This window comes from Ruditapes philippinarum, unplaced genomic scaffold (genome assembly GCF_026571515.1).
Source record: "Ruditapes philippinarum isolate M1 unplaced genomic scaffold, ASM2657151v2 ctg23_1_1_1_1, whole genome shotgun sequence".
Taxonomy (NCBI): Eukaryota; Metazoa; Mollusca; class Bivalvia; order Venerida; family Veneridae; genus Ruditapes; species Ruditapes philippinarum.
The window spans coordinates 15,979-31,727 of record NW_026864815.1 but is presented as its reverse complement, the minus strand read 5'-3'; the positions used below and the strand labels follow the sequence as shown (position 1 = coordinate 31,727).

The 15,749-nt window shown below is 32.1% G+C and overlaps 1 protein-coding gene across 2 annotated transcripts in view; it reads right to left on the bottom strand.

Moving 5' to 3' along the window:
* Window positions 1-15,749, bottom strand: part of LOC132726943 (uncharacterized) — a 66,066-nt gene that overhangs the window by 36,186 nt on the left and 14,131 nt on the right. Inside the window, exons 1-3 of one of the 2 annotated variants that reach the window (XM_060712356.1) lie at window positions 14,444-14,614; window positions 11,279-11,452; window positions 4,831-4,919 (exon numbers count right to left, since the gene is read on the bottom strand). In XM_060712356.1, the coding sequence (XP_060568339.1) occupies window positions 4,831-4,919; window positions 11,279-11,419 (230 nt within the window). In that variant the 5' untranslated portion in view covers window positions 11,420-11,452; window positions 14,444-14,614. Of the gene's footprint in view, window positions 1-4,830; window positions 4,920-11,278; window positions 11,453-14,443; window positions 14,615-15,749 lie in introns of those variants that run through there. The other variant, XM_060712357.1, reaches the window with a different exon arrangement.

Below are 15,749 nucleotides of genomic sequence, written 5' to 3'. Positions count from 1 at the left end.
AGTTGTACCCTGTAACATATCTTACTCAGCATTCCTGGAATTTCCTAGAAAGTAATGAGAATATTTTTATCAGTAATCTATATACTATTATCAGAATATCTTATCTGTTTCTGGCAATGTTTTCCAAGTCTAAAACTTATAAAACAAAACACAAGGGAGACAACTCTTATATGCTTAATCGTGATAAATAAAGGGAGAGTATTCATGTGTGATGTGATGATTTATGCTATAGTTATTTCCTAAAGATATAATAGCTGTTCTATGACCATTTTGCTGTCAAATGAGATCTGTGCAATACAATAATACCAATCATAATGCTGGAGAGGTTACAGGAAATGAACTTGTGGGGGAATGTTATGCCTCATTGATTAAACTAACAGTCTGAGATCTTGAAAAATTTCCCCCTGACTCAAAAATGACAGAAAATGAAAGATGTAAAAAACATGAACCAATGTAATTGATAATGTTTACATTCTTCTTTCTAAATGTTTAGCAGAAACTTTCTGGAATCATCATTATTTTCAGCTCATAGAAATCTGGCAAAGTCTAATTCTTACAATTTTTTTATGAGAAAAATTTTAATGCCTTAAACCTTTCATCAGGGGCAGGATGTTTTTGTTATTTCTGGTTTTATTTCTATCTCTGTTAAATTTACAATTTATTCTAGGTTAGATATTATGAAAAAGAAAAAAAACTTTGAAGACTTTTGAAGAGATTTTTTTTATATACAAGGACATACATGTATATATTAAACACACCACCATTAATATTTGTAATTATATTTTTCCTTTCATGATTATCAACACTGAAACCAAAAAACTCAATAAGCTAAAAGTTTTTATTTCTTGGGCATCTAAGTGATACACTCATTTCAAACTCTTAACACAACATTTATCATATCAAATTTACATTCAAGCATTGTATTAGTCGTTATACTTTGTAGTAATTTATTATCCCCACCCCCCGAAAAGGCGGCAGGGGATATAGTAATAGTCTCCGTCCGTCCGTCCTTCCGTCCGACATTTTTGTCCGGAGCATATCTCTAAATGTATTTGAGTTATCAACTTGAAACTTCATAGGTAGATAGACCTCATTAAGGAGGAGTGCAGTGCACAAGAATGATAACTCTACCCTGCATAATTTTTGAGTTATTGCCCTTTGTTATTTTTCAAAATTGATTTTTGTCCAGAGCATAACTCAAAAAGCCTATGAGATATCAACATGAAACTTCATAGGTGCATAGATCTCACTCAGGAGGAGTGCAGTGCACAAGAATGATAACTCTACCCTGCATAATTTTTTAGTTATTGCCCTTCTGTGGCTTTCCTGGATAGCTAAATTAACCAGTAATTATCAATTTCTCTGCAAGTGACCCACTAGGTATCCTACCTTATTTCAGAATCAGCTATGAGAGACACATGTCCAATAGACTCTGTGTACAAGGTCAGGGAGATAATAAGCCTCTCCTGAGGATCCAACTAGAGACCCTGAATTAATAACCTAATGCTCTCCCTATTAAGCTAAGTAGGCCGACTAGCTTCTCTAATGCATCATGCACTAAACTGCCTGAAGGGCATGATCAATGTTCTTTAAAACAATATGTCTTCTAAAGTTCTAAGAAAAGTTGAATATGAAAAGCATGCCACATTGAATCCAGACCCACAAACCCACAGGCCATATAGGCCACATAATGGTAGGGCTGTCAATTGGTGTTATGACCTACATACTTTTTAATCATACAAGAAGACATATTCCTGATAGTCAGATGTAAGGGTAATGGCCAAGTGTTATCAAGATTGCTGTAGGCAATTGATGATGGCAGACACTTTGTAGATCTTCTGATAATCTGCTATTCACTTCACTTTCTATCAATAAACAACAGACAGTTTTCTACTGCAAAATCTAGACTGGTTTTCATATTCCTTGACAACATTGTATTTCTTGCTTTAGTAGGTCACTTGCCCATCATCAAAAGTGCTTGTTTTAAAGATTGGAGATTGATTTTTATATCTGGCTAGTTTGATGTCATTTTATGGATATATCCATATAATAATAAAATACAACAATGCCTTATATGGACTGGGATCTTATTCCTGCGAAAACAAACAACTGCCCTCACAAAATTAAACACACTCAAAAAGATACATTCAACATGTTTATAAAGATATAAAAATAACTTCAAAAGGATTTTAGATATATGTCTAATAGTGATATAAGCATTGTGAAGAGAGCACTATTCAGCAGTTTTTCCCCTAGAACATTTATCAGGTGGGTTGTTATTGTACATTATCTTGGCCATTTATCGTTTCAGTGTTACTATTCTGGTGATAGAAAGTTTGTTTTCGTCTTCTAGATCTCTGACACTTCCATACATTCCTCTGGCAATGCTCCTCCATTTCTTCCTACAAACACTCTCAAATATCTGCCAACAAATAAACTCAACTTTTTAAACAGCCCACTATTTTTCACCGCGAAACTCTCAAACCAAACACCTCAAAATATCTCTTTAATTTCAAACAAGAAGGTTATAGGGACTCTAGACCAAAGCCATCATCCAATTCTATTCTATTCTATTCCTAGTGAGCACTTCTAATATGATTTAATATAGAATTTTAAAGCTTTCAGGACTTTATACTCAGTTTGTCTAAGCTCATATTTCAATATGCCCTTCCCATCATCTTTGATAACAGCAAATTTATCTCCAATCTTCAAGCTAACTCAAGCATTTTTAAATGTGACATTGAAGAACCGTTTTTAAATTTTCAATATTGTAGTGTAGTAACATGGTTTTCCATTAAAAAAAACTCAGTTTAAGAAAAAAAGAACTTTTCCTGAAACTATATATAACTTTTATAACCAAGAATCATGGTTATCAAAATCTGTTGAAAATAATTCCTCCCAACTATTTCCAGCCAAACAGCTGTAGAAAATAGATCAATAGTACAAGCTGATTAACTTTGTCAGTTGATGTCTACTGGATAACAACTATACAACCACAATTAAGAATTTCTCAATCATCAAAGAAAAATTCAGATATATATAGCAACAACAATCAAGTACAGGTATCCTGATTCCTTACTTAGATCCTACACAATTCTAGAAGTATTTCTTCTGTCATGATTTTATAGACCCATTAAAATGCTCTTATTTCTAAGAAACCTTCTTTTTGTGTGTCCTGTTATAGTTTTCTTAAAGTTACTCATTCGCCAATTAACTGAACCACCTGCTCTGTAATCTTTTTGGTAACTAGTACTATAGCAGTTATTTAGTATCTTGTATGGAAGTACTTTGCAGTGTAAGAAATTCGGATTTGAATCCACTAGGCTGGTCGGACGACCAGATTGGACTATTCACTAGCCCAAAAGACATTTCACTAGCACAATCCATTTGTTCAAAACAGTTGTTTATATTGCCTCTGAAAATACAGTAGCCTGGTCGGGCTTGTTACTGTGAAAAGTTGGTAGCCTGAGGCGAAATTTAGTAGTCAGGGGCTATGGGACTACTGCTAATTTCGAACACACTGACTTTGTTGTTTACATTTTGTTACCTTTATGACAGATAATTTCATATTCAGGGTGAAAATCATCTAACATGCTGTAACACCGTTCTTTAAACATCAAATTTTTTAAACTCATGTTTGCCCCTTCTAAAGAATGAAAAAATTAAATGTGTGCCTACAATTAAACTTTAATATAACCAAAGTGTCATTTTTATTCATATATTTTCACACTTATCATCTCCATTTCTCCTTGACTTAGTGGCTCATTATGTTGCCAGTGACTTACTTGCCACTCACAGCTGTTGGTTGAAATCTCTGCAAGGACATGTAACTATTTCCAGCTAGCAAGCTATTCAGCTAGCTTGTGCAAGGCAAGTTGTTTAACCAAGATGAGGCTCATGCTAATTATGACCATTAAACATGAGGCTTTAATGCCTTTGATAAAATCATGGGAACAATGTCAGGACTCTTGCAAATATAACAACATCTTTAACCATGCAAAATATTGCAATTTTCACTGACTGTACAATAACATTCAGGATAAACGATCAATATAGTAACAGATGGTATAATTATTGTTAATAATCCCTGTAAAATTAATGTAACAAAAATTATCCTTCACAATTTCACATGCTGCTTGCACAATACAAGATGATTTTATGGCTATATATATATTTCTTCTCATAAAATAACTAGAAATAATCCATAGGACAAGGCTCTTCATTCCACAGCTTTGTTAGTCTATAAACAGACAGCATGATAAACACTGACAATGTGATAGTGGGGTGGACGGACAAGGGCAAATCTATATGCTCCCTCCACCTCACAAGTTTGCAAGTGGTTAAATATACAATATATGAACAATGTTGTGAAAAGATCATGGTACACCAATTAACATTAGATATATCTAACTGATGTCAAGTAAACCTGGCATCTCTTTCACAAATATATTTCAACACCTTACATATTCAGAAGTAAAAAGAAACTTTTGTTTTGACTTCACACAAAGTAGATATGTTATATTTAAAATTTTACACACTATAGGTGGTCACAATATCATTAAACAACTGGCAGTTTTTTACCCATAATAGGGAACGCAGCTTTCCATGCATAGTTTATTCATTCTTTTATTCAAATTTGACATATTTAGTAAGAATTTCATAGATTTCAGTAAGTTTCTGTGATTTAAATATTTTACTAAATGATGGGCATAGTATATATCTTTAAAGAAGTCATCTATAGGTGAATTATCATTTACTGAAGTAAAATAGACTGAATACCTTGACCTTTTCACAACAGACAATGGCTGTATAAAATAATGAGAAACTCACCTGGCTTTTTCAAGATCAGATGACAAGTTTGGGCTGTAAACAAGATGCCATATCAGATCTCTGAAGTTTGTATGATCTGTTTGTGATACCTGAAATATATAAAATAACATTGAAAACTGATTTATAAAATAGAAAAAAATGATGCTTTTTTTATATTTTGTTTTGCTATTATGATTTTTTGGTTTTTAAAGTGTATAAAGCTATGTATCTGTTGCAAAAATTATTGATGGAATTTTGAAAAAGAATAACTTCCAAAATGCTGGTATGAAAGAAATATTGTAGTAAATGTCCTTACAAACAAATGGTGCTTGCTCAAAATTAATGATATGTAATTTTAAAGGCTAAAGTCCTACTTAAAGTTACGTTCTGGAACATTTTATTCTGTTTTCGTACAATATTCATGTGTGTTAAATAACAGAGACATTCTTCTTTAGAGAACTGACCATAAGATTATGGAAACTTTTATTATTTATAAATTTTATAAAAATATTTCATTATATATAGCTTTATACCATTAAAGCGTGACATCAAATTTTTTAAGGCTGTACAGCAGCTTTCAAGCTTTAACCAGTGAAAGAAGAACCAAAATGTCTTTTCGTGTATTCAAAGCAGTATTGCACCTGAACTAATGTGCAAAGCTTTGATTTTTAACATTCCTTTCTAGTTTAAGGGGTTTCAGTTCCAAATGCTGAAATATATTGCAAAAAGTGAATACCTGGTACTGCATAAACTTGTAAACTGGCCTTACACTTTTATAATGATATGATAGAGGCTAGGGCTCAAAGGATTAAGTTTATCCAGCAACTAGTGCCAGCTGAACACTGTAAACTAAGCCTTTCACAACCCATCAAATGATTAACATCAATAATATAATGTTTACATAATTTTTTTTCCAGATTTGATTTCAATAAACTAACAATGAAAAAAAAAGAAGAGATCAGAGATTATGTGACCTCAATTGAGCTACCTGCTCTGTAAACTCAGGTGAATTTTAGAGGCAAATATTTATAAGATTCACTGGTATTATCAAAACCAGCAGGAGAAACCATCTAATCTGAATAAATAAATGATAAGAGCCTAAGAAATTGCAGTGATAAATTGTGTTCTTCCACCCACTTATATTTTACATTTTTTTGGGGGTGAAGCTTTATACAAATCTCTATGTTGACTTTCAAAAAACATTTGTTTAGTTGGGAGTGGTAACATTATACAACAGTCAAAAGCTTTAGAGATATTTTGGAAACTTTAACCCTTGCCATACTAAAGATGGAGAAAACTATTGATCATTTTTAGGAAATATTTCAAAGTATGTGCCAACAGTGCAGACTATTATCAGACAGACAGATGCTGGTTAATCTTGTTATGGACATGCCCCATGGGTAGAATCAGTTGCCGCCAACAGGCTAAGGGTGTGTGTAAAATATATATTGAACATCTTAAATGTCCATACATAATCTGCTTTTGAAGTACTTAAGTTTTAAATAACTTAAGCAAACATGCTTTATGAATGTGTCACAAGTAAGATCTACTTAGATTGCAGGAAGAATATCATTAATTTCCTATTTCTTTTTAAATTTTCATTTAACAAATCTTATCAAAGCTGACCCTTATTTAAAAACAATTATTTCTTGTGAATACAAGGAAATTACATTTTTAATGATACTGGAAGCATTAAAATCTGACACATTCTCTGATACAATAAAGTTACATATTACTCATTAAAGTAAAAATATTTTCTTTATGGTAATAAAACATCAAATTTCTTACAAACATCTTATTATCTAATGTTTCACTGATATTTCACTCAATATCAAATAAAGGCAATTTACAGATATCACACTGGAATTCAAATGTCTCACTGATATTGAATACTAGCTGGCATTTCAATGTTAAATCTCTCACAGAAATATAAATGTCAAATGTTTAATAGATATTCCACTGACATTTTAATGTAAACTCTCATTGATATTGGGCTGACATTAATATGTCAAATGTCTAACTGATATATTGCACTGACAATCATAGGTCATATGCCTAAATAATATATCACACTGACAATCATAGGTCAAATGCCTAAATAATATATCACACTGATATTCATAGGTCAAATGTCTAACTGATATATTGCACTGACATTCATAGGTCAAATGTCCAACTAACATATTACACTGAAATTCATAGTTCAAAAGCCTAACTAATATATTTCACTGACATTCATAGGTCAAATGTCTAATATATTGCACTGACATTCATAGGTCAAATGTCTAATATATTGCACTGACATTCATAGGTCAAATGTCTAACTAATATATTTCACTGACATTCATAGGTCAACTATCTTAAAGTAACATATCACACTGACATTCATAAGTCAAATGTCTAACTGACATTCATAGGTTTAATGTTCATATTACCATCAGTGAAAGGTTATAAATCAGATCATTTTTTTATGATACTGCAAGGTAAAAACATCTCACTTCAATTAATTTTTAGCTTGATTGTGTAGCTTATAGACACACTTTCTAGTCCATTTCTGGAACCAACCAGTACTGAGCAATAAGTGTAAAAGTTCTGTTAAGGAAACAAAGACTTGCCCTTGACAGGATTTGAAATCATGTGGTTAGCGGTCATTTGATTACTAGTCTGATGTGTTAACCACTCGGCCATGCCACTACATTATAGAACTTTCTTCTTGTTAGCACATTCTGAACAAAACTTTGCTTATTCAACAATTTTAAACTTCTTACTTTGAAGCTAATGCACACAATAAACACTGCTTTTGAAGATTTTAATTTTCAAACTGCTTTTCGGCATGTCAAAATATCTCGTTTACTAACAAGTTATTGTAGAGCTTTTATTACAATTTGCCAGTAGATACAATTATCTCCAGCTTGTCTATAAATAAACAAGTGAAAGACCTATCAATATTTATTGATTTGGGATAATTATTCTGCAGGGAGGCTGCCTGTGTGTCTGAGTGTCTGTTGCAGAAAAAAAATGTACCACACAAAACTTTTTCTCTACACAATATTTATAGATGAAACACTGAGGTAACAAGAAAAGATCTACAGATGGCCTTTGATAACACATACACATGATTAAAACTCTCAGAAAACTTCAAACATTCTGTCAGATTATAAACTTGTTTTTCTTGTTGCAGTCTGCAATGATTTACAGAATGTGCAAAAGAAAAAAACGTACCAAGCTATGTCTTCATCTCACTATACTGCACCAAACCTAATGGAAGATGGTTACCAGATGTCACATTCTTTTACCAAACTCTGCCATTTAGACATAATAACCCTCATAAAACAGTACACTCATTTCTCAGCTTTTTTGCATGGTATAACATTTTGACAAATTGCCTATATGTTGAAAAGGGAAGCACTGAAAATCTCAATAGTCTGACTGCCAATTTAATCACATAAATTAAATTACCAGAGGGAAACAATTGATGTTTGACATTTTATCTGTAACAAAATATTCACTTTGTTAGAAAATTAATCTTACAGTTGTACAATTAAATGCATTTTATAATGCTTACTATATTAAATGGCTGTACTTGTCCATATTTCGTTCTGGATAAAACCATTAATCATTTTAAGGGAAAATGTCAAAATATGTAGTGACTTAATAGTGAAATGAGCAGACCATAATTAGATACAAAGGATGTGAAGGCTGATCTTGGTCTGTACTGGTCATATGGGTAGGATCTTTTGCCACCAGAAGACTAAGAGTAAAATATGGACCCAGAAATCATAGGTGGTTTGGTCTTCCATTAAACATGAATGTTTTAAAACGTATCAAAGTTATAAACTTGCCATTAATAGAAAGTTGTGACAGCCCACTTTTAACTTCAATATGACAATGCTACAATATGGCAATGCTACAATACGACAACACTACAATATGACAATGCTACAATATAGCAATGCTACAATATGACAACACTACAATATGACAATGCTACAATATGGCAATGCTACAATATGACAATGCTACAATATGACAGACACTTCAATATGACAAACACTTCAATATGACAAACACTTCAATATGACAAACACTTCAATATGACAACCCTACAATATAACAAATGCTACAATATGACAAACACTTCAATATAACAAACACTTCAATATGACAACCCTACAATATAACAAATGCTACAATATGGCAAACACTTCAATATGACAAACAATTCAATATGACAAACAATTCAATATGACAACTATACAATATGGCAAACACTTCAATATGACAAACACTTCAATATGACAAACACTTCAATATGACAACCCTACAATATAACAAATGCTACAATATGACAAACACTTCAATATGACAAACACTTCAATATAACAAACACTACAATATGACAAACACTTCAATATGACAACCCTACAATATAACAAATGCTACAATATGACAAACACTTCAATATGACAAACACTTCAATATCACAACACTACAATATGGCAAACACTTCAATATGACAAACACTTCAATATGACAACACTACAATATCACAAACACTTCAATATGACAAACACTTCAATATCACAACACTACAATATGACAAACACTTCAATATGACAAACACTTCAATATCACAACACTAGCAATATCGCGAACACTTCAATATGAGCAAAGCACTTCAAATATCACAACACTACAATATGACAAACACTGGTCAATATGACAAACACTTCAATATCACAACACTAAAATATGGCAAACAACTTCAATTTGATTGAACAAACACTTCAATATGCAAACTAAAAATATTCACAAACACTTCAATATGACAAACATTCAATATCACAACACTACAATAATGACATACACTTCAATATGACAAACAAAATATCACAAGCACTACAATATGGCAAACACTTCATATGACAAACACTTCAATATCACAACACTAACAATACGGCAAACACTTCAAATATGACAAACACTGTCAATAATCAACAACACTACAAAATAGCGGCAAACACTTCAATATGACAAAACACTTGCAATATGAACAACACTACAATATGACAAACACTTCAATATGACAAAACAACTACAATATGACAACGGCCTAGCAATATAACAATGCTACAATATGACAAACACTTCAATATGACAAACACTACAATATGACAAAACACTACAATATAGCAAATGCTACAATATGACAACACTTCAATATGACAATGCTACAATATGGCAATGCTACAATATGACAACACTACAATATGACAATGCTACAATATGACAACACTACAATATAGCAATGCTACAATATGACAACACTACAATATAGCAATGCTACAATATGACAACACTACAATTAATAATGACAATGCTACAATATGGCAACACTACAATATGACAACACTAAAATATAGCAATGGTACAATATGACAAACACTTCAATATGACAACCCTACAATATGGCAACACTACAATATGACAAATACTACAATATCACAACACTACAATATGACAAACACTACAATATGACAATGCTACAATATGGCAATGCTACAATATGAAGCAAATGCTACAATACATAGCATATAACAATAATGACAATATAACAATAATGCTACAATATAACAATAATATGACAATATAACAATTAATGCTATTACACTGACAAATGCTAAAATATAACAAGACACGAACAATATGTAACAAACACTAAAATATGACTATGCTACAATATGACAATGCAACAACATGACAACACTACAATATCACAATGCTACAATATGACAACACTGTCATATGACAACACTACAACATGACAAACACTACAACATGACAAACACTACAATATGACAACACCAAATATTTAGCAATGTGTACAATATGAAACCACTCAAGTAATATGACAATCCACAAATGGCAACACTAATAGCAATAAAAGCGAATTTAAAACATAAAGGGAAATGTAAATAAAGCCATAATTAAATAAAAGATGCGCAATATGAACACTAGACATTTTAAACACTAGTTAAAAACACAATTGACAATGCAAATGTACAATTGGTGCACTATAAACAATATTAAAGCGCTACTAAAATGCTTAGCGTACACTATAGCGCGTCAAAAAAAATAACCTATGACAACAAGTATTAAACCTTCAATTTTGAACTAAATATGTGACTAAATAGAAATTGACAATCTGTAGAATTCAATACTAAATTGAATTAAACAGTGAAAAAAACAATATGAAATCACCCAAAGTACTGGTCGCACTAATATGATTTTATTCAACTCGTTCAATAAATTTAGTATTAAACCTACACTCATTCAATATCCTCTATTTAAAACTGGACATAATTGAAGTTTTATCAGTAGGACAACAGGTTCACAATAGCATTTATAAACTCTAAACATTAAAAATTTCACAAATCAATAACTGATAAATATCTAACTGTATACTCACCAAAATGGCATGGTTATCTACGAATGAGAACTGCGTGACGTCCCGGTAGATGTCAAACTTTCTGTAGCGTGATCTTACCGCTGGTGGCAACTTACGTCCTTGATTCACATTCTGGGGCTGGAAGTTGGGAGGGGCTTGCATGGTTGATTGGGGATGATCAGGTTAAGCTAATACCTGAAAATATATAATTTCATTGCTGTTAAACTAAAATCTAAATCATATATCCCAAAACCCTAGTTTTATCATTTAACCCAGAAGTTGAGAACCAAATAAGTATTGTATAAATCAATTTGATGCAGTCTGTCCATATCATTTAAGGATGACTACTCTGATTAGTTGTTGTTGTTGTTTTTTTGTTGTTGGTTTTTTTTGCAGAATTGTCATAAAATTAACAATGAACTGATAATACTAAGAGTGCACTGCAGGTCTATAAATGCAGATTAAATCAACAGGGAAATAATCAAACGTGTTTGTTGCTATAACAAATCATCAAATATCTTAACAGTTATCATCTAATGTAAATAATGTTATATAACAATTATAAAATGTTCTTAGTTAACAAATAATCATAACTCTTAAAATATGCACATCATGACTTACTACCCTTGGTCTCAAAATCAAAATTACAATATCTAATAAATGTATGAAATTATTAAAACTGTTTTAAAAGCTTTTTATTTCTTTCAAGACAAGTGGACCATTACTAAATCTTTGCAAACACACCTAGGAAATACCAACAGCATGGAGGACAGATGTTTCTGTCTGCCTTTTCAAGTCGGCTGTTGATTTCGCACCCAAAAAGTGACGCATGTCTAAACACAGCTTAGCCCTTTGACATATCAAAATCAGTTGTCATGATGGTGCAGACAACTGCATAAGAAATAATTCACAAATATGGAAATGAATAGTGAGTCAACTGCTTATAAAATGAAAAAAATTGCCTTGAGCACTTGCAATCTTTCCGTCTGCTGCTGCCGTCACAAACAACAAAACCACTGGCTGTGCTTATCTTAATAATAAAGGTATGCAGGCATTCAATTATTACAAATGTGATCATAATTTGGTAACAATGCAAATAACATCCCGAAATTAATATTTCTTTGACGCTACACGTTAAAATTGCATCAATTTACCTTCAAGGAAAGCAGATGATGCACCAGATGTGTACTCGATTGTGAAATACCACAGTATTTCATGGCAACTATAGATAGTTTATTTGATTATCAGCATTTTATGCAGCCTGAGACTGTATCCATATGTTTTAGGGGAAAAACTATTTTTGATGATAAAGTTGTTCTATAAATACATTTAATTTCTATACATTCTGCAAATAATATCTGTGGAAATAAGTCATAGTATGACTAGATCAATTATAAAAAAACTTGTGTGTAATGACATAATAGTGTAAAAAGTGTGAAATGTCTTGACTGTGTAAGACTAACACAAGGATTTTGCCAGCTAAATTTCTTTTGTATATCCTACATTATATTTCTTTAAGCAAAGACAGTCTTCTTATTTCTACTAATAACCATTTATGTATAAGACAACCATCTCAACACACAATCTAAGATTGGAAAGTTTTTGTTAAGAAATGAGAATGCCACCCTACAATTCCATCTCCTCATAAATTCAGCTTATTAACCAATATGCAACATTATCTTGCAAACTTTATAAAACATGATATACAGGAAGCTACAGTAGAACAGGGAACTATTTTAAAAGATGGGAAACCTAGTCGTAAAAGACTAGAACATACTGGGCCTTGAAATGGGTTTACTTCACAAGTCCATAGAAACAAGAATGACTTGATTATGACATGATTATAACTATGTAATGACATGACTACAGACATGACTTCAGATAAAGAGTAGTCAATGATATGACAGTGTAATAGACATGACTGTATGACTATCATGATTGAAATGTGTCTGTAGTGACATGATTTTATGTAATAATATGACAGTATGTAATAACAAACATTTGTAAGGCTGTAATGATATATGGATGTGATTTTTTTTTTACGTTACTGTATGCAATAACATAATTAAACTATGAATTGAAACAGTGTGTAATAAAAGGCCGATTTTATAATCTAAAGTGATGACATAATGTGGCAATGTAATTATGTGAAAATGACATGATTGTATGGATAAAAATACATAAACTTGGAAAGTTGGATAAAAATACAAAACGTTCAATAAGACTGTATTGATAAACTGACTCACTTGACATGACTATGTGCAGTGACATGATTATGTAGTGACAAGAATGTATATGTAAGGAACAAAAAATATTTACATTAAATTCTTTTTTCAACAAATCTTATGTGATATTGACAAGTGGTTCTTGCTATATAATTATCCACTATGATGTAATGTATTAATCTACAGTGTTTGTGTTTTCAAATATGAGCCGCGCCATGACAAAACCAACATAATGGGTTTGCGACAAGCATGGATCCAGACCAGCCTGCGCTATCAGTTTTCGCTATCAGTTTCTCTACTTGTTATAGGGTTTGTAAGCGAACAGTATGGATCCTGATCAGACTGCGCTGATGCGCAGGCTGGTCTGGATCCATGCTGGTCGCAAACCCATTATGTTGGTTTTGTCATGGCGCGGCTCATATATACATGTGCTTTGCTGCACAATAAGAACCTTGAATCTAAACATTTCATATCTTTAATTATAATTTCATTGCAACTGCAAGCTAGGCAAGTAAAATTCAATCTATCTGGGGAAAAAAAAACAAACCCATAAACGTATCTTTCAAATAAAATCAGGTATTAAACATACACCTGAAATTGTACACACACAGTTTGAAAATTATACTTCTATTTACTCATTTACACCAGGCAAAGCAGCCATGTAGAACTTCCAACTGTGAGGCAGACAGGGATTTGATAAAGGATTCATGCAAAGAAATAATCATATTTTCATACTGAATTATACTGCAATATGAATCAAAAATCGATAAAATTGCTCATAGATATATAATTATTACAATTCGAGGCCAACTGCAAAATTGTTTTGAATCTCATATGATATGTTAAACAGTAGAAACATTGGAAAATATTTAATTTGCTTCAAGCAAAAGTGCTTCAAACTATGTAAAATATGTATACACACAAAATATTTCATATTGACTACCTAACAAAATATACTTACAGTATATCTGACACAGTGTTGTATTCCAAACAATGATGTTACAAGATATTTATATTTTTATTCACCATTAAAACCACCCTCCATATCAAAAAGAGAGATGTACCAACTGACTATCTGCACCAAGTAAATATCTATCCGAGAATGTTATCACTTCTTTACAGTGAATAAACCTACGCCAGCCCAAGGTCACTTAATGACTAATAAAATATTTTCACACCAGCTTTCACTAGAAATTCCTGCTGATCTGTCTATTTTATCTTGTAGAAAATTTCCCGAACTGTTGTATGTACAGAACAAGGCTAGTTCAAGCATTTAAACACATTGCTAAAATACATGACTGAGTGAGAAATACATGTATACAGTGTTTGACTGTTAGGTTAATGACATATTTATGTGAACAGTGGTAGGCATATTTATGCAAATTACTGATTCACAATTTAATATATGATTTATTTGTTTCACTGATCATAGCGATTTGTAATAGTTAATAAATACCATACAAAATAATGTATCTACAGTTACAACTCAAAACTTTATATATTGTTTTTTTTCTTAGTTTTATGTTGCACCAACACTTTCAAGTTTTACTGGTGGAGGAAGACCTCAGGTGGTTCTCCGTGCATTATTTCAGGCACATAAATGGGGCACTATAGTAGAACCACTGAGGAGAATAAAATAAGTATATGAATTGAGTCTTAACGTGGCTGTAACTTTGTCATCACATCACGCAAGCATTGGTTAATGGACTTAATTTAAACTCATAAGCTTGAAGAATGAATGCAGCAAGTGTCATTTTAATACACAGACAAGCAAAACCTAAGAAAAAAAACTCTTTGTTAAACTGTTCAAAAATTGTGCGGAGATACTAGAGAGAGCAGCTGCAACAGTCTAGGTAAGGGATTAAGGCTGCCAATCATCACTGTCAATCATCCTGCAATAATCAGGCGGCTGATAACATCATCATTATTGTGACCATTTAGTTCTGTCTAGACTAAGATTTTATCCCTCTATGATCCCTGGATTGATTTTGTTCCTTCAGTCTTTAACCAAACACACTGTAAACAAGGGTGCCATAGTCACAAAATACGCCCGTTTACGAAAAAGCTTTAGATGGAGATGGGGGCATTATGGATAAGTGTTATCTAGCAAGCAAGTTTTTATTCTTGGCACTGTGTTGTTAAATGAACCTTAAAACAAATCAATAGGGAAGATATGCACAGAATGTGTGACCTTGACCTTGGTCGCAGGGACCTGAATTTTATGCACGGCACTCAGCCTCACAATGATGAACATTTGTGCCAAATTA